At 41.9% G+C, this 26772-nt stretch overlaps 1 protein-coding gene across 2 annotated transcripts in view; it reads left to right on the forward strand.

The window, feature by feature from the left end:
- Window positions 1–26772, forward strand: part of neurl1aa (neuralized E3 ubiquitin protein ligase 1Aa) — a 114524-nt gene that overhangs the window by 65441 nt on the left and 22311 nt on the right. The window contains exons 4-5 of one of the 2 annotated variants that reach the window (XM_035993811.1): window positions 9640–10368; window positions 11643–12011. In XM_035993811.1, the coding sequence (XP_035849704.1) occupies window positions 9640–10368; window positions 11643–11770 (857 nt within the window). In that variant the 3' untranslated portion in view covers window positions 11771–12011. Of the gene's footprint in view, window positions 1–9639; window positions 10369–11642; window positions 12012–26772 lie in introns of those variants that run through there. The other variant, XM_031323450.2, reaches the window with a different exon arrangement.

A 26772-nucleotide genomic window follows, 5' to 3' on the forward strand; every position in this document is an offset into this window, starting at 1 on the left:
GTGTTGAATCCTCTACAGGAAAACACAGTCAAACTTTACACCGTTTAGAGTTAGCTGTCAGCATTTTAACCGTGTTTAATCCAGCTACTAGCTAGTGGTAGGCTAACGTTAGCTGCTGTTGAGTATAGTGTTAACTAGCTAGCGGTAGGCTAACGTTAGCTGCTGTTGAGTATAGGGTTAACTAGCGTCCCGTGCAGCGGTGTTTGTGTTGCCTGTATCGTCTGTTTCAGAGCACCAGAGAGAAGAGCAGACATATCAGTGGCTCCATATTTCGGTAGCCAGGGTTGGCAGGAAGAAGATTTTTACAGTAAATGTTCCAGTTAATGATCCAGGCAGCACATTCTCGTCTCCCTCCTTCATTTTACAGTCCAATGGTGGCTAGAATGGCTCCGGGTCAAACCTCAATATGGAATGAATTAATCTGCGTTAATTTTTTTAACGTTATTTTGACAGCCCTAATATTTATATTTTATATATCAGCCCCGTTTCTTAATCCCGAGGCCGGTCACAGAGCTATACGCTGCCTCTTTCTCCCTGTGCTGTCTCCCTGACTCTGACTGTGTTCTATGTGGTCAGTGCAAAATCTCTCTGGATATCCATATCTACCCTCTGCCTTCTTATATCCAAACACTTCCCTTTACACCTCCTCTTCTCTCTTTGTTTCCTCTCCTTTTCTTGTTTCTTCTCCTCTCCTATTTTTCTCCCTTTTTCATTTTATCTTCCTAGATCCAGCTCTTTATTTTCACCTTTTCTGACATCAGATGAAACCCTCCAGAGACTATGGATAAAGATAGGCCTTGTGAGATAGAGATTGTGTGCGTGAGTAAACCCCCTACTAAGCCAGCCTCTGCCTCCATCCACCTCCCCATGCACAGCATTAGCTAACCTGCTTTGCAGCTATTCCCTTAATCAAAAACATTTACAGCGTGAGCCAATGCCTGTGCGGGGCCAAAATAGACACGCTGCCATTTCTCCCTCCCATATGTTTGAGATGGATTAGCCCAACAGGTGCATAATTATTCAAATAAAAAACACTCCCAAGGAGAAACCAGGAGCAAAAAAATGGCAATCCACATGGGTTTTTAATTTTGAATAAGTCCAATCAGAGAGCTGACCCATAACTCTCACGCTCCCCTGCATGAATTCACAGTCCGACTAGTGCTAGATTTGGTTTAAAATTCAAGAATCTGGGCCCATTTTTCAAAAAAATGTATCTGGATCAAATTGATCCGGATTTGGAAATCCCATGTTTTGCTATCCAAGATCACCTGATCCATCTTACTTTTATGCCAGTATTTTAAAGGAACATTGGATTGGATCAATGTGATCCAAATACCAAATTTCAGGATGGACCAAATCCTGTTGACCAGAGCCTTGAATGGAGCCAACAGTGTAGCCTGCTGGCTCAGCAGAGAACTACAGGTAGGCAACATACCAGTGGCCACAAATAGACATTGTTTTAATTTTAATAAACAGAAACATTTTACATTCCTTATTTTGTTATGTTTTTTTGTCTTTTTGTTTACCATATCTCATTAGATGTGACATGCTTCATATATGCTTCAAATATGAAGAAATGTATCAGTAAACATTGATTTTGTGATCATTCACTTAAAAAAAAACACTGATTTTATTTGGTTTGAAAAATCACCACTGAATCCACTCTTCTGATGGGATCAGGATAATTCTGTTGGATTACTTTTGAAAAACTGGGCCCAGGTGATCCTCCCTTCACCAACCCCTTCAGACACACAGTGTCAACAGCTGCATCGTCCATGTCCCCATTACAATGCCCTCCTACATGAGAGAGTAGTGAACACACTCATACACACAACACACACACACACACACACACACACACACACACACACACACACACACACACACAGACATACACAAACACAACACACTGTTTAATGCTGCTTTCAAAGTACAAAATTCTGGCCTTGGCCAATGGCAGAGTTCATCTGTGAGTGGTGGATTTGAAAGGGACCAATAGGACAAAGGGATTGTATGTAGCTAAAAACGCAGGTGCACCATGATTAGTGGGCAGCAGCTGGTGAGGTCACAAACATGGATACACACACATATGAGTGCACACACACACACACACACACACACACACACACACACACACACACACACACACACACACAAGCTCTTTCAAATGCATGGTAAATGATCTACCATCCTTTCATTCCTCTTTCTGTCCTCCATGCTAACAACAAGCATTAGCAGCACACAGCTTTTGATGAATAAAAAAAAGCAAAAAGAAGAATAAATGGCGATCCAATATGGGTTTGAAATGACTACTCTTTGAAAAGTGAGCAAGTGAGAGGAAAACGGAGAGGATATAAAAAGGAACATAAACCCCTCTGAGAAGTTTTTTGAAAATGACTGATAAAAGACATGTTTTTTGAAAGGAATCAATTTACTGTGTGTGCGAGTTTGTGTTCACACATTCTGCGGTTGGGTTAGAGCAGGAGTGACACACACGGAGAGAGAGAGAGAGAGAGAGAGAGAGAGAGAGAGAGAGAGAGAGAGAGACAGAGAGAGAGAGAGACAGAGAGAGACAGAGAGAGACAGAGAGAGACAGAGACAGAGAGAGAGAGAGACAGAGAGAGAGACAGAGAGAGAGACAGAGAGAGAGAGAGAGAGAGAGAGAGAAAGAGAGAGAGACACAGAGAGAGAGAGAGAGACAGAGAGAGAGAGATGATTTGTGCCTGTTTGGAAGCCTGGGCCCGACTCCTTTCAACATAAATCCAGCATTGTCACAGGCAGCCATCCCTCCCTCCCTCCGTGGCTTTACCTCTCTCTGCTCTCTCTTCCATCTGCTGTTATCCCCCGAGACATGTCATCATCCTCTCAGCAGCTCCGGTACTCCCGCGTGTCCCAGAGGTCTTGCAACAAAGTCTGTCTCATCGTAATCCAATTTAGGATGGAGCCAGATGATGGGCAGCAGAGAAATGGCCAGCTTTGAAAGAGACACACATCAATTTTATTTGGTGATGTCATTCAAATCCCCCAATAACTCGGAGCGAGTGGGCGGACGCCGGATCGGGCATCACAATCGCTTTGTGGTTGAGCAGTTTGCATAGCTGCCCCTCTGTCCATGGCCACAGGAGAGGCCTTCCCTAGTCATCAGAGAGCCTGAGCCCCATTAGGGTTTCATTACTTCATTAAAGGCCTCCATTCAGCAAATGGCTCTCTGTCTGAAGAAATCCATCCATACAATCAGGAAATGGACTACATGGCAGATTGAGCTGTTCAATTACAATTCAACAGCCATACGTCAGGCTCTGTTCATTTCCACATCATGTCCTCTTAGTCTAGTAAGTATCTTACCATAAAATTACTTTGGTAGAAGTTAAAAATTCTTAAAGTATCTGATATTTATGATATTAATATGGCTACAGGTTTGTAACGTTATCTTCACCGCCCTGTTCACCACTGTCGTGTGTGTGGGGTCATCGTCTGTTGCATTGGCAGCAGGTGCTTCCATGATGCTATTGGTTATTATGCTTCCTCTTCTTCTTTAGTTTTGGCCGATGGTTTTGGCGCTTGGCAGCAAACAGGCATCACGTCGCCAACTGGAATGGAGCGTGCATTAACTTTTAATCTAGGAGCAATGGTTCACCAAACCTGCTTTCTTTCTGATTTTATTTTGTAGTAACGAGTAGCAATGATGCTTAGCGGAAATGTATCGGAGTAAAAGTATGCATTTTATTTAGGAAATGTAGTGGATTAAAAGTAAAAGTTTCCAGGAATATAAAATACAAATAAAGTAGAGATACGCGATAATTCTAATTCAATTCAATTTTATTTATAGTATCAAATCATAACAACAGTTATCTCAGGATTCTTTACCAATAGAGTAGGTCTAGACCACACTGTATTTTACAAAAGCCCAACAATTCCAACTATTCCCAAATAGTCAAGTACACTAACGAAGTATTTGTACTTTGTTACATTCCAACACTGCTCTTAGTTGTGGCGTGGGTTTTCATGGAGGCTGCGAGGCCATCAGGGGATCGATAGCAGAGGAAATAGTAGATGAAATCCGAGCTGGCGTGCTAGTCATCTTCAGCTGGCCTCTGGGACACACAGTTAACTGCTGCACACTTCTGAGCAGAGAGGTGTTTAATGGTTGATAAGCAGTCTCTGGGAGCTGCCCTGTGCACCAAAGGCACTGTCCTCTCCATTTTATTTCCTCACTGAAAAATCAATTAGCACAATTACAGGCCCTCGGCTCCATGAAACATTAATCACAGAGCATCGTAAAGCTCTGGGTTAGCAGCTAACATTAATTGACGCCTGACATGACTTTGAGCGAGTGGCGATAGATACCAATCGCAGCTTTACAGCGTGCAAGGGGCTCATCAGACAGCATTTCATGATGATATAGAAAACCAGACATGTCACTGGAAAGGGGATCAAACACTGAGAAGATCGCTGTCATCTCCACTTCAGTTTAACACATTTGCAGCAGGATACGTGATGTCAGCCGCTGTCTTTGTTGACTAAGGCACGTATACTCTAAGGGAGAGTTCTGACCTGGTTTTAACATCTGTCCTGAGTGATCCGATCACAAGTGGACAGCTCTACGTACATGTGTTCCCACCTGGCAGTAGAATGTGTCTCCAAATGCGTCCTGAGTATGGCTGGCTCCTGATTGCGATTTTTTCAGGCACAGACCAAATTGCCTCCTTAGTATTGGGTATTGAAAAATGCCTCGTCATTCAATACCTAACGAGTAAATCTCATCTGGATCAGTGAGCCAAAAAGCACGCAGCATGTTTCTACCAAGATCTGATCATGTTTGTGATTGGCTGTCTAACATTACACATCGTAGAGACACGCACGAAAAACTCTACGTTACACAGAGATGGGGCTCACGTAGTTGGAGCTAAAAGATTTTAAAAAAAGATGTGTCGTAATGTAATTTATTTTTGTTTAAATGGATTTTATAAAATTGGTATCGGTCAGGAACTGGTATTGTCTGTACAGGTATCAGAATTTTTGGAGCGATACCCAGCCCTACTACTACTACTGATCAGATCTCACTTCCCTGCTCTACATGCAAATAAACATTACATCATTTTCGTTGTTTAAGGCTGGATGTGCATGAGGGTGTGTATAAATGTCAGTTGTTCCTCTCAAATAAATCATGCATTAAAAACGTGCAATGACTAACGTTAATGAAAATGCACTGCCCACAATCTGTCTGTGTGCCGACATAGGGATGTCTACCGGCGGTCGCCGGGACCTGTGCTGGAGAGAAAGACACTTTTTTTTTTTTCAAGTCTCAGTGTGTTCAGCTCTCAGTACGTTTGTAGCTTCTAACTGAATCTCTGTGGTATAAAGTTTAGTTTCAATATCTGCTTATTTTTTACCTTTCATGGTCTTAAGTTACTGCTCCTCCTGATTTTTCTTCTTCATAATGAAAGCTTTTATATAACAAAATAATGGGGGACTTTTATTGAGAAGAATTTATAAGAAAAACAAAAGTGTTACAGCCTCTGCTTTCAACACTCTGGCTCGCTGGCTTATTCCAGCGCTGACATAGCGCTATGGCGAAGATCTGACAATGACTCATAAATAACAAAATGAAACAACGTAAGAACAGAAATGTCTGTAGTAATGTCCTACATATTGGTAAATTTGGGGACGTTTTATGAAACTTAAAATAATGTTATTGTCTACCGGCGGCTGCCTTTTCCAGGCAACAGTGCTGCAGAGAGCTCCAGCGGTCCGGGGCTTTAAGAGCAGCCAGCACAGGAACAAAACAGCGACACATCACCACAGTACAATAATATCCAAAATGCACAATTCATCTCAGTGGTTTCTGTGACATAAGAAATACCTTAAATGAGTACGTAGTTCCACTCACAGTTGAGCAGGCGGTCCTTAATGTGGCTGAGGACACACCCACGTACACACTGTAGCCCCGAGCACCTCCGAATGTGGTCTGAGTGGTCGGATCTCAAAGCGTCCTGGGTGTGTTTACACTAAGGGTGCACGATATTGACAAAATGTGATATTGCGATATTGAGCATGAATATTGCGATATCGATATTCATTTTGATATACTTAAACATATATAAAAACACAAAATGTATGGGAAAACATCAAAATAGATCAATAGAATATCAAAACATGTTTTTGTACAACACAAGGGTTTATTTAAACTGACCGTACAACCTGAATAAATAAAGAACCATTTTTTTCGGGAAATTACTATCCACTCATCGTACAGTGTCTTGTGGTGGTTTTTGAGGTGAGAAAAGAGTTTGGTTGTATTGCCTCTTACCACCATACAGCACATTTGCATAGTGCATTAGCTTGAGAAACATCTGTTGGCTTAAAGCCAAAGTACTTCCATGCTGGCGAGGAAGCATTATTTTTGGCTACTAACATTTCCTCTTCAATCTCCATAATTTCATCGTCTCCCTGAGCCACACTCATGTTCTTACTTTTCTGTCTCTTCTTTCCTTTCGCTCCACACACTCTGTCTCTTTCTGTCTTTTCGCTTCTTTCGCTGTCTATCTCCCTCCTCACTCACGCTGTCCAAGTGTGCACATGTGACAGGGCAACTGGCCAATGAAATATGCAGGCTCTAAATTAATCACAAAACACACTGCTAGATTTTCAATATTGATATTGCAAAAACAATATTGAGTCGATACATCGTGCACCCCTAGTTTACGCCAGTGCTTAGAGCTGTCCACTTGTGATCCGATCACTCAGATCAGATTTTTATACCAGGTCAGAACAGGGCTTTAGGTTAACTTCAGAGATGTGGTTTTTAGTTAAGATGTGGACTTGGATGTTGGATTCTGAAAGGATTGTCTGTAGGGTTGGGTCAAAGTGTTCCTGTTTCAGCCAGTAGAACGTCTGCTTTCTTTAGGGCTGTCACAGATCTACCTTCCTTTGACTTTGTCCCCTTCAGCTGTGGGAGGGCACCATGAGAGGTGTGGCTGCTCTGTTTTCACTTCTACAGTTTACAGTTAGTTGTGTGTGTGTGTGTGTGTGTGTGTGTGTGTGTGTGTGTGTGTGTGTGTGTGTGTGTGTGTGGTAATTGAGACTTAGAGCTTTATCTGGAGTCAGGCTCTCAGGTCCTGGTCAGATAGAGGGGCCCAGAGCAGACCAGGGTTTCCTCTGTCTACATACACATGTGCATAACTCCCACACAAACCCAGACAGACCCTCCCCCCCCAAAAAAAAAGATTACTAATTTTACCCCTGCCACCAGGCCCTGAGGCAGGAAGCAGGACTGAGAGGGAGCGCACATTTAGAGGTGTTATTTTGAGCAGCCGTGTCGAGGCGTAGGATGAGACTGTGAGCAACCTGAGGGCAGCTTATCGGAGGTGGAGTCATTTGTGTGTGTGTGTGTGTGTGTGTGTGTGTGTGTGTGTGTGTCTGTGTATTTGTGTCTACTCTTGCTGTTAGACCATGGGCGTAAATATAGACAGTGCAGGCAGTGCAGTTGCAATGGGGCCAGTGGGGTGGGTTGAGGGGGGTATAGACAGAGCAGGCCCTCCAACAATGTGTTGGGCAGGGAGTGAGAGTGACTTGCGAGTGATTCAGATTGCAGATTGAAATGCGCCTGTGTTCAAAGAACTTACATTAAATAAAAAGCGATGCCATTTACCATACGTCGGCCCTCGGAAAGGCAAACCCATCTCGATCATGGTTTTCATTTTTCTTTTTAAAATGGTCAGTAGCAATCTAAAGCAAACTCATATGCTTAATCTACATGAACTACAAAAGCTATAAATAAACTATATAACACGATTTAATTAAATGTAGCGGTGAAAACTCATCTGTGAAAAAGGTGACGAAGATGCCCCAGGAAGCATTTTCATAAATATCAGCTTTAAAATGTGGATTAACAGTTGATTTTAGCATTAGGATATAGGGGAGAACTCACCCAATAATTAATGTAATTACGTTACTGCTACATATGTAAGGAGGACATTAGTTCAGGGCACTTGAAAAACAAAAAAACCAACTCTTTGGATCGACACAAAAAATCACACAAACGACCTATTTTGAATTCAAAATGGCAGTATTTGCTAAAAGATGACAATGTTGCTCCCCTGAAATTAATCATTTCTTGTTTTCTTTGGTATTTGTTTCATAAGCAGCTATGCAATGAGGATTGCTGGGTAATATGACTGTGATGTTGTCCAATGTCAAGTCACTATTTGATCATGTGAAGTGATGATATGGTATACGTTAGCTAGTTTATGCGTAAAAAAATCTGCACATCTGCAAGTCAAACACCTAATGGTGTGTGTGTGTGTGTGTGTGTGTGTGTGTGTGTGTGTGTGTGTGTGTGTGTGTGTGTGTGTGTGTGTGTGTGTGTGTGTGTGTGTGTGCGCACGCGCGCATGTGTGTGTGTAACTACTGTGCACTGGGCCCCATCGTAACTACCTTTCGCCACTGTGTTAGGCCGGTTACACAATGGATGCGTCGCGCGAGCGTGTTAGCCGCGTGGCGTGTCCGTTTATATTTTGGCTCCAATGGTAACAGGTTAGAGCTTACACACTGCCTGCGTGACACGCACGTCTCAGCCGCGCCGAAAACGTGTGCATGCTAGAAATAGAACCAGCGGCTATTTTTCATGCGACACGCAAGCGCGTTGGAAGCGTTTCCAGGCAAAATAGAATAGGAAAGTATGTTTATGTCATTTAGACACAAATACATATTAATAAATGACATGTTGATGTTTGAAATTATCTAGGTTTTAATATAAATGCAGATATAAATGTAATAAAAAGAAAAAAATCCATTTTCTAATATTGCACCTGTCAATACAGAACAAAATATTTTGTAGCCTATTTTGCCGTCAGTACTGCCGACATCTTTGCTGTAATCAAATCAGTCTATATTTATGTTTAACATGGTTTTTCATTTTATCAATGGGAAACATACATGTGTACAGACAAGGCTAGCAGCAGCACCGCGTCAGACACGTTTCTGGTGTGTAAAGACAGAAAACGCCACGCAGCCGCCACGCAGCCGCCACGCAGCTGACACACAACAGAAACGCCACGCTCACGCCGCCCAGCCAGTGTGTAACCGGCCTTAGAGACATGTATTGGCTGACATAAATGGCTCGCTGTAGAGTGATACTGTGCTATGAATTGCAAGGAAGGCAACTAACACACACCCATACACTCACAGACACGCATGTATTACATTTTGTTTCAGGAAGTCATTTGTTCTTTGTTAATTGACACCATGCAGCGTTTTCTTGTCCAAAGCTACTGTAGATGATTCAGCTCTGTGCAGATATAGGAGCGACCGACTTTACTTTAATTTTCTTTATCTTTAAACACACTTACTGACACTCTCATTTGCGGCAGTGCTGAGTAATTAGAACTACCCTACATATGCATTCAACTTGTGCAACTTGTGAAGTTAAATCTCTCTCTTTTTTATCATTATCTTGTTGTCAGACTGGCTGCAGATTCAGCTCTTCTCAGAACTGTATGCTCCCAGTTGGGATTCTGCTGACTGCACGCTTCATCTCCACACGCCTCCAGCAAATTGCTAATCAAGGCAAAACACAGTAAGACCACTATTAACCGCTGTTCTCTGTCCCACTTGCTCTTCTCTCCCCTCTCTATCCAGACAGTGAGATTGTTCCTCCCGACTGCCTCCGCCCGCGCTCCTTCACCACAGGGCGCTCATCCTCTTTCCGCCGCGAAGCTGACGACTCCCGCCTGTCTGTCAGCCTGTGTGACCTCAACCTGCAGCAGGAGGAGGGACGCAACGCCCACACTCACTCCCACCGCCACACCCTCCAACTGGCCTCCGCCTCCCCGTCCTCCACCTGCCCCATTCCTCAGAACTCCCTTAACTCGCAGCAGTCCTCTCTGCTGCCGTCGGCCCTGGAGAGCGACCTGCACTTCCACCAGCTTCGCGGCGCCCACATCAAGACGCTGGACGAGCAGACGGTGGCGCGATCCGAGCACACGCGAGAGGAACGCACCCTGGTCTTCACCAACCGGCCCCTGCGCACCGGAGAGACCGTCTTCATCAAGGTCACCAAGTCCAGCCCGGCGCGCTCGGGCTCGCTGTCCTATGGCGTGACGTCCTGCGACCCGGCCGTGCTGCGCCCCAGCGACCTGCCCTACAACCCCGAGGCTCTGGTGGACAGGAAGGAGTTCTGGGCGGTGTGTCGGGTGCCAACGCCTCTCCAGAGCAGCGACATCCTGGGCTTCTTGGTCAACCCGGAGGGGGAGGTGCTCCTCAGCCACAACGGCACCAATGTGGGCATGCAGGTGTGTGTGGACAACTCCCGCCCACTCTGGATGTTCTTTGGTCTCCATGGGGCTGTGACTCAGCTGAGGATCCTGGGTAAGTTAGCACCACATGATGTCACATTGATTACTAGGGGCTTTAGGGATGCAGCTGACGATTATTTTCATTGTCGATTAATTTAGAAAATAATAAAATATAATAGAAAATAAAGTTATTTTCTCGATTAATTGTTTGTTTATTAGTTGTTTGGTCCATAAAATGTCAGAAAATGGTGAAACACGTCACTCAGTGTTTTCCAAGATGACATCCTCAAATGTCTTGTTTTGTCCACAACTCAAAGATCTTCAGTTTCCTGTTCCAGAAGCTGGAATCAGAGTATTTCTTTTTTTTACATAAAAGATGACTCAAACCGATTAATCGATTGTCAAAATGAGTGGCAATTAATTTTAAAATGTAATAGTTTTTTACATTTTTTAATTCGAAGTTCGAGATTGTGACTTAATTTCGGTCGATTTCGAATTAAAATCAAAATCGTGACACCCTTATGTAAATTGTATCTTCATAGGAGAAGTTAGAATAGTTGACAATTACTATTAATAAACACAAATGTCTGTATATCAGGGCGCCTGGGTAGCGCACCTGGTAGAGCTTGCGCCCCACGTAGAGAGGGCACAGTCCTTGCCACAGCAGCCGCGGGTTCGGTTCCGACCTGTGGCCCTTTGCTGCATGTCATTCCCCCTTTCTCTCCCCTTTCATGTCTAAGCTGTCCTGTCAAATAAAGGCCAAAAGGCCAAATGTTTCATGGTGCTTATTAATGCTAAATAGGGGTTAAAGTAAAGTGATGTATGTTTCAACGCAGCATAAGACAAAAGAACTTCAGTATGTCTGTTGGAACAGTGTCAAGAAACCATGATGACAAACGTCTGGCAGATTAATTACACTGACATCTTGATTATCACCTGAAGTGCTAACAAAATTTTATCTACCTCCTGTAAGAGACGAGAGATGTTCTGTGACCGCATGCTTTATCTTGTGAATAATCCCATTTGATGGTGGAAATAAGCATCCTTTCAGCCGAGCGATGTGTCCTGGGTCGGGAACTTACAGATCACGATATTGATCTTCATTTGGTTTGCCGCACCGCCGCTGAGACCTCTGAGCTCTGTGCTTAATTCACGTACTCCCTGGGTTTGAAATCTATTTGTGCTAAATGTTGATCACTCTGACAGTATGCCAATGGAGGCAAACCACTTCTCCCCGTTTGGAAATTACAGCTGCGGTCACGACCCGCACTGAGGGGGGTCAAGAGTTTGGGAGAGCACTTTGTTACGTTGTTTGTCACAATATTTACAGCAGGTGTCTTGACACAGGAAGCTTCTACGCACATTTCCTAGGATCAGCAAGAAGAGTAGATGGTCTGTCACGTGCCAGGAAGATGAAAAACAGGAAGCAAGCGAGCAGCGGTGGAGAGAGACTGCAGCGGGAGGGAGTGCTGTGACCTGCACACAGCAGGTACAACAAGATGTCTCAGCGGGTGGACACTTTGCCTGTCAGTGGTGTGCCGAGACACTTCATTGGCCCTGCCAAACATATTGCCTTCCCACGAGGTGCAGGCAGCTGTCGCTCATTAACATGAAAAGAGGAAGACATATCTGCAACATGCTGTCTTTATGGATGCATTTCTGAATGCTATTTGATCCCACATCTGTCTATTAAAGGCTAGAGCTGCAAAGATGAATTGATTATTTGATTAGTTGTCAACAGTGGTGGAATGTAACTAAGTTGATTTACTCCATTACTGTACTTCAGTACCAAATGTTGAGGTACTTGTACTTTACTTGAGTCTTTTCTGTTCATGTCACTTTCTACTTCTACTCCGCTACATTTCAGAGAGAAATATTCTACTTTTTACTCCACTACATTCATCTGTTACAGCTTTAGTTACTAGTTACTTTACATGTTAATATTTCTGCACACAAAACAATGTTTTATTATAAATGAAACTACCCAACATTATATAAGTCTAACTGAAATGATCAGACCATTAAACACACAACTGTTTGGATCGTTTCCTGTTTCTAAAATGTGAGGATTTTTTTCTGCATTTAGTACTTTTACTTATAATACTTTAAATACATTTTCCTATTGATACTTACATACTTTTACTTAAGTAACATTTTCAATGAGGGAATGTTACTTGTAAAAGAGTACTTTTATTTAATTAAAGGATCTCAATACTTCTTCCACCACTAGTTGTCGACTATTAAATGAATCGCCAACTGTTTTGATAATCGATTAATCAGTTTGAGTAATTTCTTCAAAATCTTCAGTCACAATTCTCTGATTCCAGCTTTTATTTTCTAGCGTCTTCTCTCCTCTGGGACAGTAAACTGAATATCTTTGAGTTGTGGACAAAACAAGACATTTGAGGACGTCATCTTGGGCTTTTTGGGAAACACTGATCCACATTTTTTGTTTTTACAATTTTCTGACATTTTATAGACCAACCAACTAATGGATTAGTCGAGATAATAATCAACAGAATAAATGACAATGAAAATAATCGTTAGCTGCAGCCCTAATAAAATCGGTGAAATCCTATTTAAACGACAGCACAACACATTCACACACATGCATATGTGACATTCTTAAAATCATTATTACCCACAAGCTATTATTGTATATATTCACCCAGTGATAGCAAAGAGATGACACGAACATGGCTATCTGTGGCAGCTGTGTAAAGCAAACTGGCTCGTGCAGCAGTGGATGCTGTCTTCTATTAATGCAGCTCTGAAGAGGCATAACAGCCCAAACAGCGCTGGCCTTTCAAAGGTGTCACAAGTGTTTGTGTGTGGAGGAAGAGGCATCTATAAATACAGATGCTGGTTTCCTTCAGGGACAGCAGCGGAAAAAGGAAGCAGAGGTTTAAAAGAGGTTAACGAGGAACAACCTCTTATCTAGACATGCAAGAAAGTGAAAGAGACACACACTGAAGACGAGGCTTAAACCTTTCTCTTGTCAAGGAGAGTAACAATGTTTTTCTTATTTAAAAAAAAAAATACACACATAAAATGAGATTAGATTATATTCAACGTTATTGTCATTGCACGTTACAAGTACATAGCAACGAAATGTAGTTAGCATCATAACATATGCTACAGTATATACAGAGTGCAATGTATGAAATGATATATAAATATACAGATATGTGTATATTACTACAGGTATGTACAGGCTATGAACAGGTTATGACTATGGCTATGGTAATACAGAATAAATAACTATACAGTATGTACAGTGGTGCAAATTGTGAGTAATAATAGTAAAAACATAAAACTCACAACATGAGCACACCACCTCCCCGTCTGACCCCCCCACTTGCTATCACCACCTCCATATACAATTTTTTTTTAAGAAATAATATACATACACAATATTCAATACAATAAATAACAACATAATATACAACTAACTGTCAAGCAAATAACCATATTATGTATATATGCTATGACTCCATAAGTACATTACATACGTCTCTCCACAGTACAGGGGGCGGCTGTGGCTCAGGTGGTAGAGGGGTCACCTACCAATCAGAAGGTTGGTGATTCGATCCCTGGCCCTACAGTCCCATGTCAAAGTGTCCTTGGGCAAGACACTGAATCCTGAATTGCTCCCGATGCTGCTCCATCAGAGTGTGAATGTGTGTGAATGTTTATCTGATGAGCAGGCCACAGTGTATGAACAAGTGTATGCTGTATGGTCAAGTTACTTCCAAAATGTAATACATTATTGATTACTAGTTACTGTCATTTGAGAGTAATTAGTTATATCTGTCCATCTGTCTCTGAATTGTAATGCTTTACACTACTTTTGTGTTACTTTTGAGTTACTTTCACCAAAATAAAAGTGGAAGTATGACTTGGCAGGTAGCTTGTGAATTTCACCATGGGATCAACAAAGTCTCATCTTTATCCACTAATTTATTCATATTGTTTTGTATTATTAATCTGAGTCTGCAAAGTAACTAAAGCTATAAAATAAATGGTTAAGCAAATCGTACAATAGCCTACTTGACTCTGAATTGTGGTGGACTAGAAGTAGCCTAATAAGTAGGAGAAAATGAAAATACTCAATTAAAAGCACCTTACAATTGAATGGAAGTAGCCTACGGTATAGTTATTTTCCACTGCTGATAAAAATGTAATGACGTGTAGCAAGACTAAACATTAATTACTGACATGTTATCTGTCAGTTGCTTGGGCACATTGCTGTCGGCACTGACGGGACACAGATGTCCCTAGCCTACCGTCTCTGGTTCTGGCTCTGACCACGGGAACACTGACAGGACACAGATGTCCCTAGCCCACCGTCTCTGGTTCTGGCTCCGACCACGGGAACACTGACGGGACACAGATGTCCCTAGCCCACCGTCTCTGGTTCTGGCTCTGACCACGGGAACACTGACGGGACACAGATGTCCCTAGCCCACCGTCTCTGGTTCTGGCTCCGACCACGGGAACACTGACAGGACACAGATGTCCCTAGCCCACAGTTTCTGGTTCTGGCTCCGACCACGGGAACACTGACAGGACACAGATGTCCCTAGCCCACCGTCTTTGGTTCTGGCTCCGACCACGGGAACACTGACAGGACACAGATGTCCCTAGCCCACAGTCTCTGGTTCTGGCTCCGACCACGGGAACACTGACAGGACACAGATGTCCCTAGCCCACCGTCTCTGGTTCTGGCTCTGACCACGGGAAGACGGACGGGACACAGATGTCCCTAGCCCACCGTCTCTGGTTCTGGCTCCGACCACGGGAACACTGACAGCACACAGATGTCCCTAGCCCACCGTCTCTGGTTCTGGCTCCGACCACGGGAACACTGACAGGACACAGATGTCCCTAGCCCACCGTCTCTGGTTTTGGCTCTGACCACGGGAACAGTGACGGGAGACCTCGCTTCAACGCAGCTTAATAACACCTGAAAATAATGTCCATGTCGCAAATGTATCTGTCTCTGCAGTCATTTCAACCACCGAATCCAGCAACAGTAAATAACACTCGCAGACTTTTTTTCTCTGTGCCGAAATGTTTGGTGGTGTTGCTGAATTCTTAAAAAAACAAATGCCACTAAATGTCAGGTGAAATGCACTGTAACTCGTGTTACTGAGATTGTAACAGGTATAATATTACTGACGTTTTATTAGTAATGCATTATATTACTGCGTTACAGCAAAAAGGAAAACATTACTGTAATTGTGTTACTTTTGTAACGCGTTACTCCCATCACTGTGTATGAATGTGTGTGAATGGTGAATGGTTCCTTAGTTAAAGCGCTTTGAGTAGTCATTAAGACTAGAAAAGCGCTATATGAATACAGGATCCCTCCAGAAATCTCAGGTACTTTACAAACTCAATCCAGCAAACCGTTTGTGAAAGGATTATAACCTGGCTCACTGCGTGTTACACAAGGGGATTTACCATGTTCACTATGGGCCAATGTTGCCCTCTAATGTTAGCCAGACTCACTTTACATCAACTGATAGCAGAGGGACCATGACAGCCATGTCAATACAAATGACATTGAGCTACAATATACAGTATACTTTAAAAACAAACTGCAATCAAACTGTAATTTTAGTTTAAAAAAATTATTTTACCTATTTTTTCTTGAACACAAAAACATAAAAAAAATACAATAGACTGAATTGAACATGTCTATGGTAAAAGAACATGAAAAACCTGTAACTGTGAATAACCATACCTTTTTCATTTTTTTTTTAAAGAAAATTAATTTCTTTTCACATAAAAAGACTGTTAAAATACATTCACAAATGTATCATAACTTCACAAATATATATACAGTATAAGTAAAAAAAGAAAAGAAAACAAAGGGTACTAAACAACAGTTGGTGACATTAAAGAACGGCTTGTTTATTGCTAAGGCCATATGGTCAAAATTAAATGATTTAATAATAATGTATAACAATAACTTATTTCACTAGTAAATTGCTGTTGAATGACAAAAACAACCACCAAGGACATTTACAATAACTTCAAATGCACTACGAAGCTGTAGTTTACCAGTTTCATTGAACGCACCGTCTGTGTTGTTTTTCCGACAGCAGCTCAGCAGCTGCAGATTGTTACATCCCGCTGTTGAGTCACAGTCCTCTACAGTAAAACACAGTCAAACTTTACACCGTTCAGCGTTAGCTGTCAGCATTGTAACCGTGTTTAATCCAGCTACTAGCTAGCGGTAGGCTAACTTTAGGTGCTGTCGAGTATAGTGTTAACTAGCGTCACATGCAGCGGTGTTTGTGTTGCCTGTATCGTCTTCAGAGCACCAGAGAGAAGTGCAGTGGCACCAGATTTCGGTAGCCAGGGTTGGCAGGAAGAAGATTTTTACAAGTAAATGTTCCAATTAATGATCCAGGCAGCACATTCTCGTCTCCCTCCTTCATTTTACAGTCGAATGGTGGCTAGAACGGCTCCGGGTCAAACGTCAATATGGAATGGATTAATCTGCGTTATTTTTTTTAACGCGTTATTTTTTCTCAGATTAATTAATCGAAATTAACGCGTTATTTTGACAGCCCTTATATATATATATATATATATATATATATATATATATATATATATAATTTAATAGATTAAACTGTTAAATTCAAGTTTGATACTGTGAATACATAGTGAATAGAGAAAATTAGTTTTAACAGGTGTAAATATCCTTTATTAAACATTGAGAAGCCAAAAGAATGCACAAGATTAAAGCTACAAACAGTATTTTAATTATGGAAAATTACTGTCTTTTATATCTAAAATAATATTTTTACAGGATTTAATTTATTTACAGTGTAGCTTTGTTGTGGAGATGGCATCAGTGATTCCAATCTCCTCTTTACTTTCAAAGAAGCAAAGCTGACATGTTTTCCTTTGCAAAAAAAGCGAAATGTTTTGATGGTACAGTAAGCCCTTCTGCTAGATCCTGTTATCACACACAGAGATCACTTTACTGTTAAATCACATTTTGGCTTGGCAGCTGCGCATAACAGACCACCTGGTTTTTCTATGTGCATTTCTAACAATCATTACTGAAACCAGAGCGCCTTGGCAGCACAACAACACAGGAATATCAGAACAATGAAACGGGTCAGGGGCACATTTTCTTATCGGAGCACATCTTGGAATTCCCACTGAGGTGTGAATCATCTTTACTTTCCAGCTGCTTTGAATTAGGAAGCATCTCTTATCTTGCTGCTGCAGCTCTTGATCTATTGCTTTATGTTGACTGGAGAGCAATTTAGCTGTCAGTTAAGCGGAATTCGAGCCATGCCTTCTACTCGGAGCGAGGGATGTTAAACTTGAAAGCTTGGCTCTCCCAGTGGGCTTCTGCTCTCAGCATGGCAAGATAAAGCAGTCATCACAGAGGCCTCTCACTTCAAACAAAGCATGAAGTAATGGACCTTTCTAATAGGAACTGGCATACTCAAACACATGCTTTAGGGAAGCTCCGGTCAGCCAAGAGTGCTCGGACAGGGTAATGACGGTGGATGAAATCTATACTGCAGTAGTTGAAGTAATCTTTACTTCATTTTGAATTGAATTTTCTGTCTTTAAATTGCTGTCTACTTTAAATCTATTTGAAGAAATGTATTCTGTACAATATATTTACTTCAATTAGTGCTGGGCCATATGGAGAAAATCAGATATCACAATATTTTTGACCAAATACATTGATATCGATATTGCGATGATATTGTAGGGTTGACAATTGGTGCTCTCACAAAATATTTTTAACAATGAGATTTTAGATAAATAATCATCAATAATGTGGTAAACAGTTTCAAGTGAAACTAGAACTGCAAGCAGTTATGACGGGGTCCAAGCCTCTGATGCCAGTCGCCCCCGACGCCCCGGGAAGCTGTGCCACTCGCCCCCGATGACCCAGGGAGCTACGCCAAAGCGGGACCTAAAGCATTACATGGGGGGGCAAACATTGGTGAATATCGAGAGGTTTGATCCGCAAGGTCTGCGGTACGGTGTGAGCCGCGACGTCTGCGGTACATTGCTGTTGCAAATGTAGTGGTTAACAGTTCATCTCCATGCATACACAGACTACCTTTAACAATTCTCTACAATAAACAAACTTCTTAACCCCCCTGACCACAGGGGACAGCAGAGAGAAATGAGAGAGTGACTGAGAGGGTGGAGAGGGGAGGCAGGTGTGGTGGTTGAAGGAGCAGGGGAGGTGGTCAGGTTGTTGTAAATGGTGTCATAGGGGCTGATTTATGTTTTCCTCCGTGGGTGCTCACAGGCGCACGCCCTTTGAAAAAAAGTAGTCAAAAATGGTTTGCATTTCAGAACCTTAGGAAATGGACAGCAGCTGACGCGAACACATACGCCTATTAACTCGATAATTAAGCCGTAAAGTAGGTTTCATCTCAGGACAGCGCCACTTCTCACAGATACAGATAGCATTGGAGATGAAAAGTTTAACTGACACGTAACCGCGATCAGCTTCGTGGGAAATTAAGAATCAATGTCACTGACATAACCAATCACACTATGACAGATGCTCCACTTAGCACCAACTGCAATGTTTACTTTTAAATGAATGTAGCCTACTGGCAGTCTGGCACACGTGGGTGCTCAGTATTTTCCGTGGGTGCTCGAACTCCGGAGCATCCACAGTATCGGCGCCTATGAATGGTGTTGATTTTTGATTGAAAAAGTGAGAGAAAAGAGTTGCATTTGTCCACTGTGAAGGTTGTAGAAAATTTGTCAGGTGGGTTAAGAAGTTTGTTTATTGTAGAAAACTAGGGGAGCACGCAAAAGCAAAAACCAAAACAGTGATTGAGTTGCCAAAACATGTCTACGTTGATTATAGCGCCCCCTAATGGCCGATCTTCGCCAAATTTGGTACAGAGCCTCAGAGCCGCATGCCGAACGAGCAAAAAAGTTTCGTGGTGATTGCTTTTACTGTGGTAGAGATATTGCATATGCAAATTTCCCATTTAAATGCATTGAGTTATTGGCCAAAAAAAATAAACGTTGCTTATAGCATCCCCTAAAGGCCGATCGTCGCCAAATTTGGTACAGAGCATCATAGTGCCATGTTGAACAATGATCTCAAGTTCCTTGCTAATAACATTTAATTTGGCCGAGATATGATATGATACGTGTGTGGTAGCTAGCTATGAAAATTTGTTTGATCGTCAAATGTGCATACTTTAACGTAGCAAAATTCCTTGAGTAACTTTTGGTCAGGTCCATCTGGAGATGCTACCTACCAGGTTTCGAGCTGATCCGTCGCACGGCCTAGGACAAGTTCGAAAAAGTTGGTTTTGCGCATTGCGCGATATTGCGAAAAAGATTTTAAGCAAAAATGGGCGTGACCTATATCATGTGATTCAGCTTGATTCAAGGAACACGTGGATGTAAGGATTTCTAATGTGCGATGTGTAATGTGGGAGTTAAAGGCAAAAAAACATTATAGCGCCACCTAGTGGTCCACGTGTGTATTTTTTGATAGGTGTGGTCCATGACCCATTGTCTATCTACCCTGTAAATTTAAAGTTGTTCACATTAGTGTAAGTGGTGAATCTAGACTTGGGTCCCATAGGCCATGCCCACTTTGACCCCTCAGTAACCCACTCTAGAGATGACCTCAGGAGTGTCCCTAGATGGTACCCGTCAAGTTTTGTAAAAATCGGATGAGCCGTTCATGAGATATAAACTTTTTGTACTTGTAGCGCCCCCTAGTGACCAATTTTTGTAAAACGCGTGGAGGACCTCCAGAGGGTCATGTCAAACAAGAATCTAAAGTTTGGTGTTTTAATAGTTAGCTACACAAATTTGTTTGTGTGTAATATGCACAATTTTTATCCTATAAAAATTCTTTTCATTAATTTTTTGTCAGGTTGGTCTGGAGATGCTACGGTCCAAGTTTCGTGCAGATCGGTCGCACGGTCTAGGAGGAGATCGAAAAAGTAGGTTTTTGATAAATCGCGATTTTTCACGCATAAAAGTCTAGGCGGAAATGGGTGTGGGCTATATAACATGATTCAGTTGGATGCAGGGAACGCGTGGATATATGGTTTTTGAATGTACGGTGTACGTTGTGGGAGTTATATGGCCAAACGCGTTTTTTCTGCTATAGCGCCACCTAGTGGTGGAAGTGGGTCAATTTTTGCGCCTGAGGTCCTTGCAGTTTCGGACCAGTCCTGAAAACGGCAACCCCCCACCATGTACGGTTTAGGCTGTAGTCGGAGTTTTAGGCGGAGAAGAATAATAATGGAAAATCAGTAGAAAAACAATAGGGTTCCACAGCTCTGCTGGAGATGTGAACCGCGTTGCCTTGCATTACGCGGTTCCCATGCCCCCTCGGGCTTGGACCCCTAATTATAGAGAAAAAATAAATATTTTTTCCCCACCTATATACTGACTATGTTTACATGCATGCACAAAATATTGTGATGTTAAAACAAATTTGCAATTCTTCAAATGATATTCCCTCAAAATATTTCACAACACATTTTCTGAGAAAATTGAGTTAGTATGTGCTTGTTATTATCAATTTAGACTGTCATATTCAGATATATCAGATATTTTGATATATGATTTCATCACGATATGTTTCCATTGAAAGACTTAATAAATTATCATATTGAATTATTGCCCAGCCCTATCTTCAATATGTGTCTATATATGGTAGAGGACCCGAGCTTGAAGCAAGAAAAAGGCAGCCCAGTATGGGGCAAATGATAGATTATTTAGATTTAGATTAACCTGACGAGCCAGATTGCTTGTTTACACAAAACCATCTGAGAAGCCGTCATTGAAAACTGTTTGTTTCAGGTGATTGGATGAACCATCTGTCTATCACATCAACCATTGTTGTTTTGAACGAACCATAGTCGCGGCCGTCACACACACCTAAACCAAGCCCATAGCTACCAGTAGCTCCTCGCTGGACGCTGATTGGTTCAGTCCGCTGCTGTTCGGACACAATTGGTTTCACTTGTGATCCTGTGATTCTCGCATGATCTCGTGATATTGCGAGAATTTGCTGTTGTGCAAGGTCATATTTAGAAATGCGTGTGTAATCTGGTTCCTTGACAAATGTGTTGGATGCATTTCCTTCCTCAAAAAACATTTGCGTTGTTGAGTTTTGAACATTTAAATCAGCTAGCGTGTAGTTTTCTACTACAATGCCTTTGTTGGCACTTCTTTATGCATCACTTCCACCAACTGTCTGCCAGTGGAACAGAGTGAAATTGACATGTGTGTCCTTATAGGACCCACTTATGTAAGTACTGGTCACTAGGGATGGGCGTATCGATCCTGTGGTATCGATAGATCGATATACTCACGCTACTCATTTGGCATCGATTTCCTTAAAAAAATATCGATATAAACTAAAAAATAATAATTGGGGTGTATGCATTACTTTCAGCTGTTTTAGATTACTTACTTAAATGACTATGTGCCGGGACACCCCTGTACCTGGCGGCGTATTGAGCTGGCCCATGTCACGTGACAGGAGACGAGTGAATGAGCGTCAACGTGCGACACAGCCGACAGCGACACAGCCAAGGGCCTGAAAATGTGTATGTTTTTGTTCATATTTAATTTATTTCATTCATATTTGTTATTTATTTTACTTTTAATTTTATTATGTATTGACCATAATACATTTTGTATAAATGGTCTGTATTTGTCTTGTGATTTGTCTTAAATGTAATAATATTTTTACTGACAAAAATTGGCAATAAGAAATTAACGGTATTGGTATCGATATCGATGAAAATGCAAGAAAAAGTATCGGTATCGTATCGAATCCTAAAAGTGTGGTATCGCCCATCCCTACTGGTCACAATATCGACAGGTTTTCTTTAATTTAGATGGTTTTCCCACCTATAGTTTGTTTGCTTTGGTCCCAATCACTTGATAAGTATGTAAACTAGGAGCGATTTCCCCTTAGTTCGGTTGATTATTTAAATGACATGAGCTGGTTTGATCACGGAGATGCAAGAAATATGCACTAGTCCAGAATACAGGACCCTCTTCCTGTTTTTGATTTCTTACCAATATTTTCTATTTTTTTGATTTTCTGACCAATAAGCAGAGTGAACGTTCTTGCATGATTTTTAATGACGCATTTTAATACGCTTTGATTTTTCCAGGTGTGAAACAAAACCGAACCAATGGGGGAAATTGCTCCAAGTTTACAAACTCATCAACTTATTCGGACCAAAGCAAACGAAGAATAGGTGTGAAAACGCCATAAGACTAAAAAAACAATAGCAAGTGTAACAAGTGCGGTGCCAGAAGAAAGACCATGTTTGTACCAGTACACCACCATCCGTCCTCTTTTATATGTGTGTATATGTGTACCACTTGAGCAGTAAGTGCTGTGGACGAGAGGACCAGTATATTCACTCGCTCTTGACTGACTCAATTTCAATTACATTTTTTGTGTGTCAAATCTTAAAACAAGTTATCTCAGGACACTTCACAGTGTGTAGGTCTACACTAGTGTTAATTTTCTTAGTTTTGTGCCAAATGTCCTTGTTAGTTTTAGTCTTATTTAGTCATTCACATATATTTTTTGTTAGTCAAGTTTTAGTCGACTAAAAGTCTCGTCATTTTAGTCTAGTTTTAGTCAAAACTCAATATATCTTAGTGATGTTTTCTTGATTTACAGCGTAGATGCCTAAAATCAGCATTAGCTTATGAGACGTTAATTTAAGTTAACTTACCTGAATGTGTGGATGGTTAGCCTTTAGATGTCGCTTAAGGTTGGTGGTGTTTTTCCCCGATATTTTTTGTCCGCAGTGCTTCCCGTCAGTTATAATGACACATTCTGACTTTTTGTCAGTATCATTGTACGTAAAATGCGACCAAATATCAAGCCTCTTCCTTCTACCTAGCATGTCGTCGGCGCTTGGCATTCTGGCAGAAATCTCTGGTGTTCACTACTGTCTATGGGTGTTGTGTTCTTGCTCCGTGTAGTTTCGTGTTGCAGCCACAGGCTGACAGCAACAGCACAAACTCATTCGGAATATTTTGAAGGCGTAACAGCTGAATATTCTATCTCATGATGAAAAAGTAGAGACAATTGTAGACGAAAATGAGTTTTAGAAAATGAGAAAAAACATTTTAGTCTCGTCGTTTTTCGTCAACAATAATGCATGTTAATTTAGTCTTAGTCAGCGTTTTTGGACATTGGTGCAGTATCGTCATCGTCTTGTCTTAGTCATGGAAAAAAAGGTTGTTGACGAACATATTTAGTCTCGTCTCGACAAAATTAACACTAGTCTAGACCACACTCTATAAGTCACCTACAGTTTAACCCAGGGGGGTTCACCAACTCACAGACTGCATGCTACACAGTATTTTTCTCTATTGTCCAAATATCCCTTATTAGTGTTATCATAGCAAAGACAACTGAAAACAGAGCGGCTGACAGTTGAACTTTGCGAGAGAGATATTGAAAGGACCTTGTGTCTCGTGGCGTGGAAACAGGACACCCATCCAGTGACCCACTTTGCATGTATTATAGATTCCATTGAAATGTCAGCGCGCTCATGCTCGAGTAAAACATCTCACCACCCACATCCTCATACACTGCAGCTGCCATGCTCCCCTTTCCTCCTCTCTGTGAAATCTCTTTGATTTTATCATCATTTGGGTCATTTGTGTGCTCCCCCTTTTGTTTCTATCCCCTCAATTATCACACATGTACCACTACAAACATACATACCTGTACTGGCATTCACATAAGCCAATATGTATACATATACACATAGGTGTAGATTTCAGGGGGGATGCAGGGGATATGTCCCCCCCAATATTTAGAAGAGGTAGATTTATCCCCCTCAAAAAATATGATTGGTTCTGGGAGATTTAATCCACGTTGTCACTTTTTTTCATTTTTCATTTCGTCGCTGTTTTCAAGTTTTTTTTAACATCAGAAGTTTACTAACTGAGCAGCTTTGTATGAGAGAATACTATAGGTCTAACAGAAACTGTTCTGTATTTTAACTGTAACTACACACATCATTTACGTTTTTTAATTCCGGGGCAAAGTCTGGGTAATGAGCTGCCAGAACTTTTTCTGTTATTTTACGGATTTATTTCTTAAGAGTGCAGGAAAGGAATAGTTTGACGCTGAAACTTTTCTGGGGGTCGACCCCCAGAGCTCCCGGTTAAAATGTGTTAAAACAAAACCTACGCCCTTGCATATACACACAAACAGGCTCACTCATCATCTATAATAGAGTATAAAGGGCTGCTTACTATGGCGTGATCATATAGCGCTGTGTGCTGTGTGAAAAATTAATTAGTTTTCCCCGTGAGCTGCAATGATTAAACCATGAGTTATGATTATTTATTTGCATATTGGCTAAATCAGTGATTTTTGTATGAAGGTTATTTTTATTTGGCACTCCTGGAAAATGGTGGCAGGCATCTTTCACACCTCAGGTTTTTTTTAATGATATTGCTGGTTATTATTTGTTAGTGCAGTGGTTTGGGAGGCATTGGTATTGTCTGCTGCTCCAGGCTAAGCAACGGATCAAATTCAGGATGAAAGTTGGAATGAAAAAGTAGTTGCTCCTCATTATCTGTTTCTAAAACATATTTTTCTTCCTCTGTCTGCCTCTATCTTTCTTGGCATACTGCATGCATGCCTACTTATAATGTAGTTTATACATATGTATGGAAGCACACACACTCCTCACTACATCTATTAAAGTGGTAAACAACTCAGGGATGTACGACTGTGTCCTCCCGCCAAAACAGCTCTTCTGTCTCTGAAGATAAAATCTCCACCAGACAAAAATAAACTATTAACAATTTATGCCGCAGGGCAAGCCATAACCTTAAACTACTAGCCTCAGAGCTGCTTTCCTCTCATCCGATCTGAACGCTCAGCCTAAGTGCACAATTGTCCCAATAGCACTTCAGAACAAGAGATTTATCTGCAATTAAATTAACAGCCAACCATTTTAAAACACTTTGTGTTTCACCAATTTACAATGTAAACTATTTGCAAGGTTTATTTTATTCTTCTCTTTTTGTTCTTTCCATTCCATGTTAAAGTAAAAAGTGACCAAAATCTGTGACACACACAAGCCTGAAGGCTGTCACGGGTGATCCCTATACACACATTTGCACGCTAAGCCCCCAAACCCCCTCTCCTCATCCCCACCCACCTCCCTCACCACATGCCCTGCATGCCTCCCATGCTTTAATGAAAGAGGCTCGGCTAAAGATGGACAGATGGCTGAAGTAGTTAGCGGCAGAGATGTGGCCACAGGGAGAGGCAGCCCGCCACTCCCAGCTGTTCACACAGGTCGGTTTAATCTAGTGGTGAACAGGCGGTATCAGGGCTGGGCACCACAGAGCCGGCCTCAGCTGCCTGCCAGGGGGATTAACAGGGAGAGCTGGACAGAGAGAGGGGGGGGGGGGTCAGTTCCACAGGGAAAGCACTCATGCTTACAGAGCCTCAGGGTGATCAGGCTCGAGTAAGCCCATGAAAGGTGAAACATGGGGAATCTAGTAACACCTTGTATAGGTGGCACAGTGATTTACTGATCAACCCACAGCATGAATGTTTGATTCGGAGCCTTTCTACACATACAGTTCACACATTGTACCCGTTAGTGCTGGGGTTTGCTCTGGCTGCTTTGAGATCCTTTTACAGCGCACGTTTTTGAGGCCTCAGTATGCTAAAAAATCAAGTGTTTGTCAGATCATTTGACCACATTTTCGTCTGTGGAATTTGGGGGGGGGGGATGTGTCCAACCTTTTTTGTAACTTTTTGAAAACATTCTGAGAATCGTAAATACAGATGGACTGCAGAGGTGTGAAAGTAAACCGGGTTTGAAGTTTTCTCTTAGGCCAGAAACACACCGCACGCTGAAATGCCGCGAAGCGGAGTTATTTTCATTTCGGCTCCCATGTTATTCAATCTGTCCGGCCACACCGGCTGCGATCAGGCGGGTCAAGCCAGGCAGGTAATCACATACAGGAAGGCTGTACAAAATAAAACACCCAGGTTTATGGTGATTTTGGCGACACACACACACACACACACACACACACACACACACACACACACACACACGTTAGGCTTTGGTTCTGACCCAGCACACAGAAACATACACGGACTCAGAGTAACGATTTAACAAAAACGTTTTAATGAAAGTTCAGTACTTATAGCAACCAAGGAAGGCAAACACAAAGTAGATCGACTCCGAGCTGGATTGGGGGCTGAGGCGGGCAGGCAGAGGAATGTCCAACTTTCTTGCAGGCATCCAAAACAGGAAGGTAGGAATGCTAGAGCGTGATGAGCAGTTGGAACAGCAAGCCACGGCAACAGGTCTTGAGGTGTAGGTCTGAACAGGGAAAAGCAGGACGTTAGCAAAGGCACAAGGAGAATAACCCTAGGACCAAACTAACAAACAAAGTTTAGTCACCA

This window comes from Sander lucioperca, chromosome 17 (genome assembly GCF_008315115.2).
Source record: "Sander lucioperca isolate FBNREF2018 chromosome 17, SLUC_FBN_1.2, whole genome shotgun sequence".
Lineage (NCBI taxonomy): Eukaryota > Metazoa > Chordata > Actinopteri > Perciformes > Percidae > Sander > Sander lucioperca.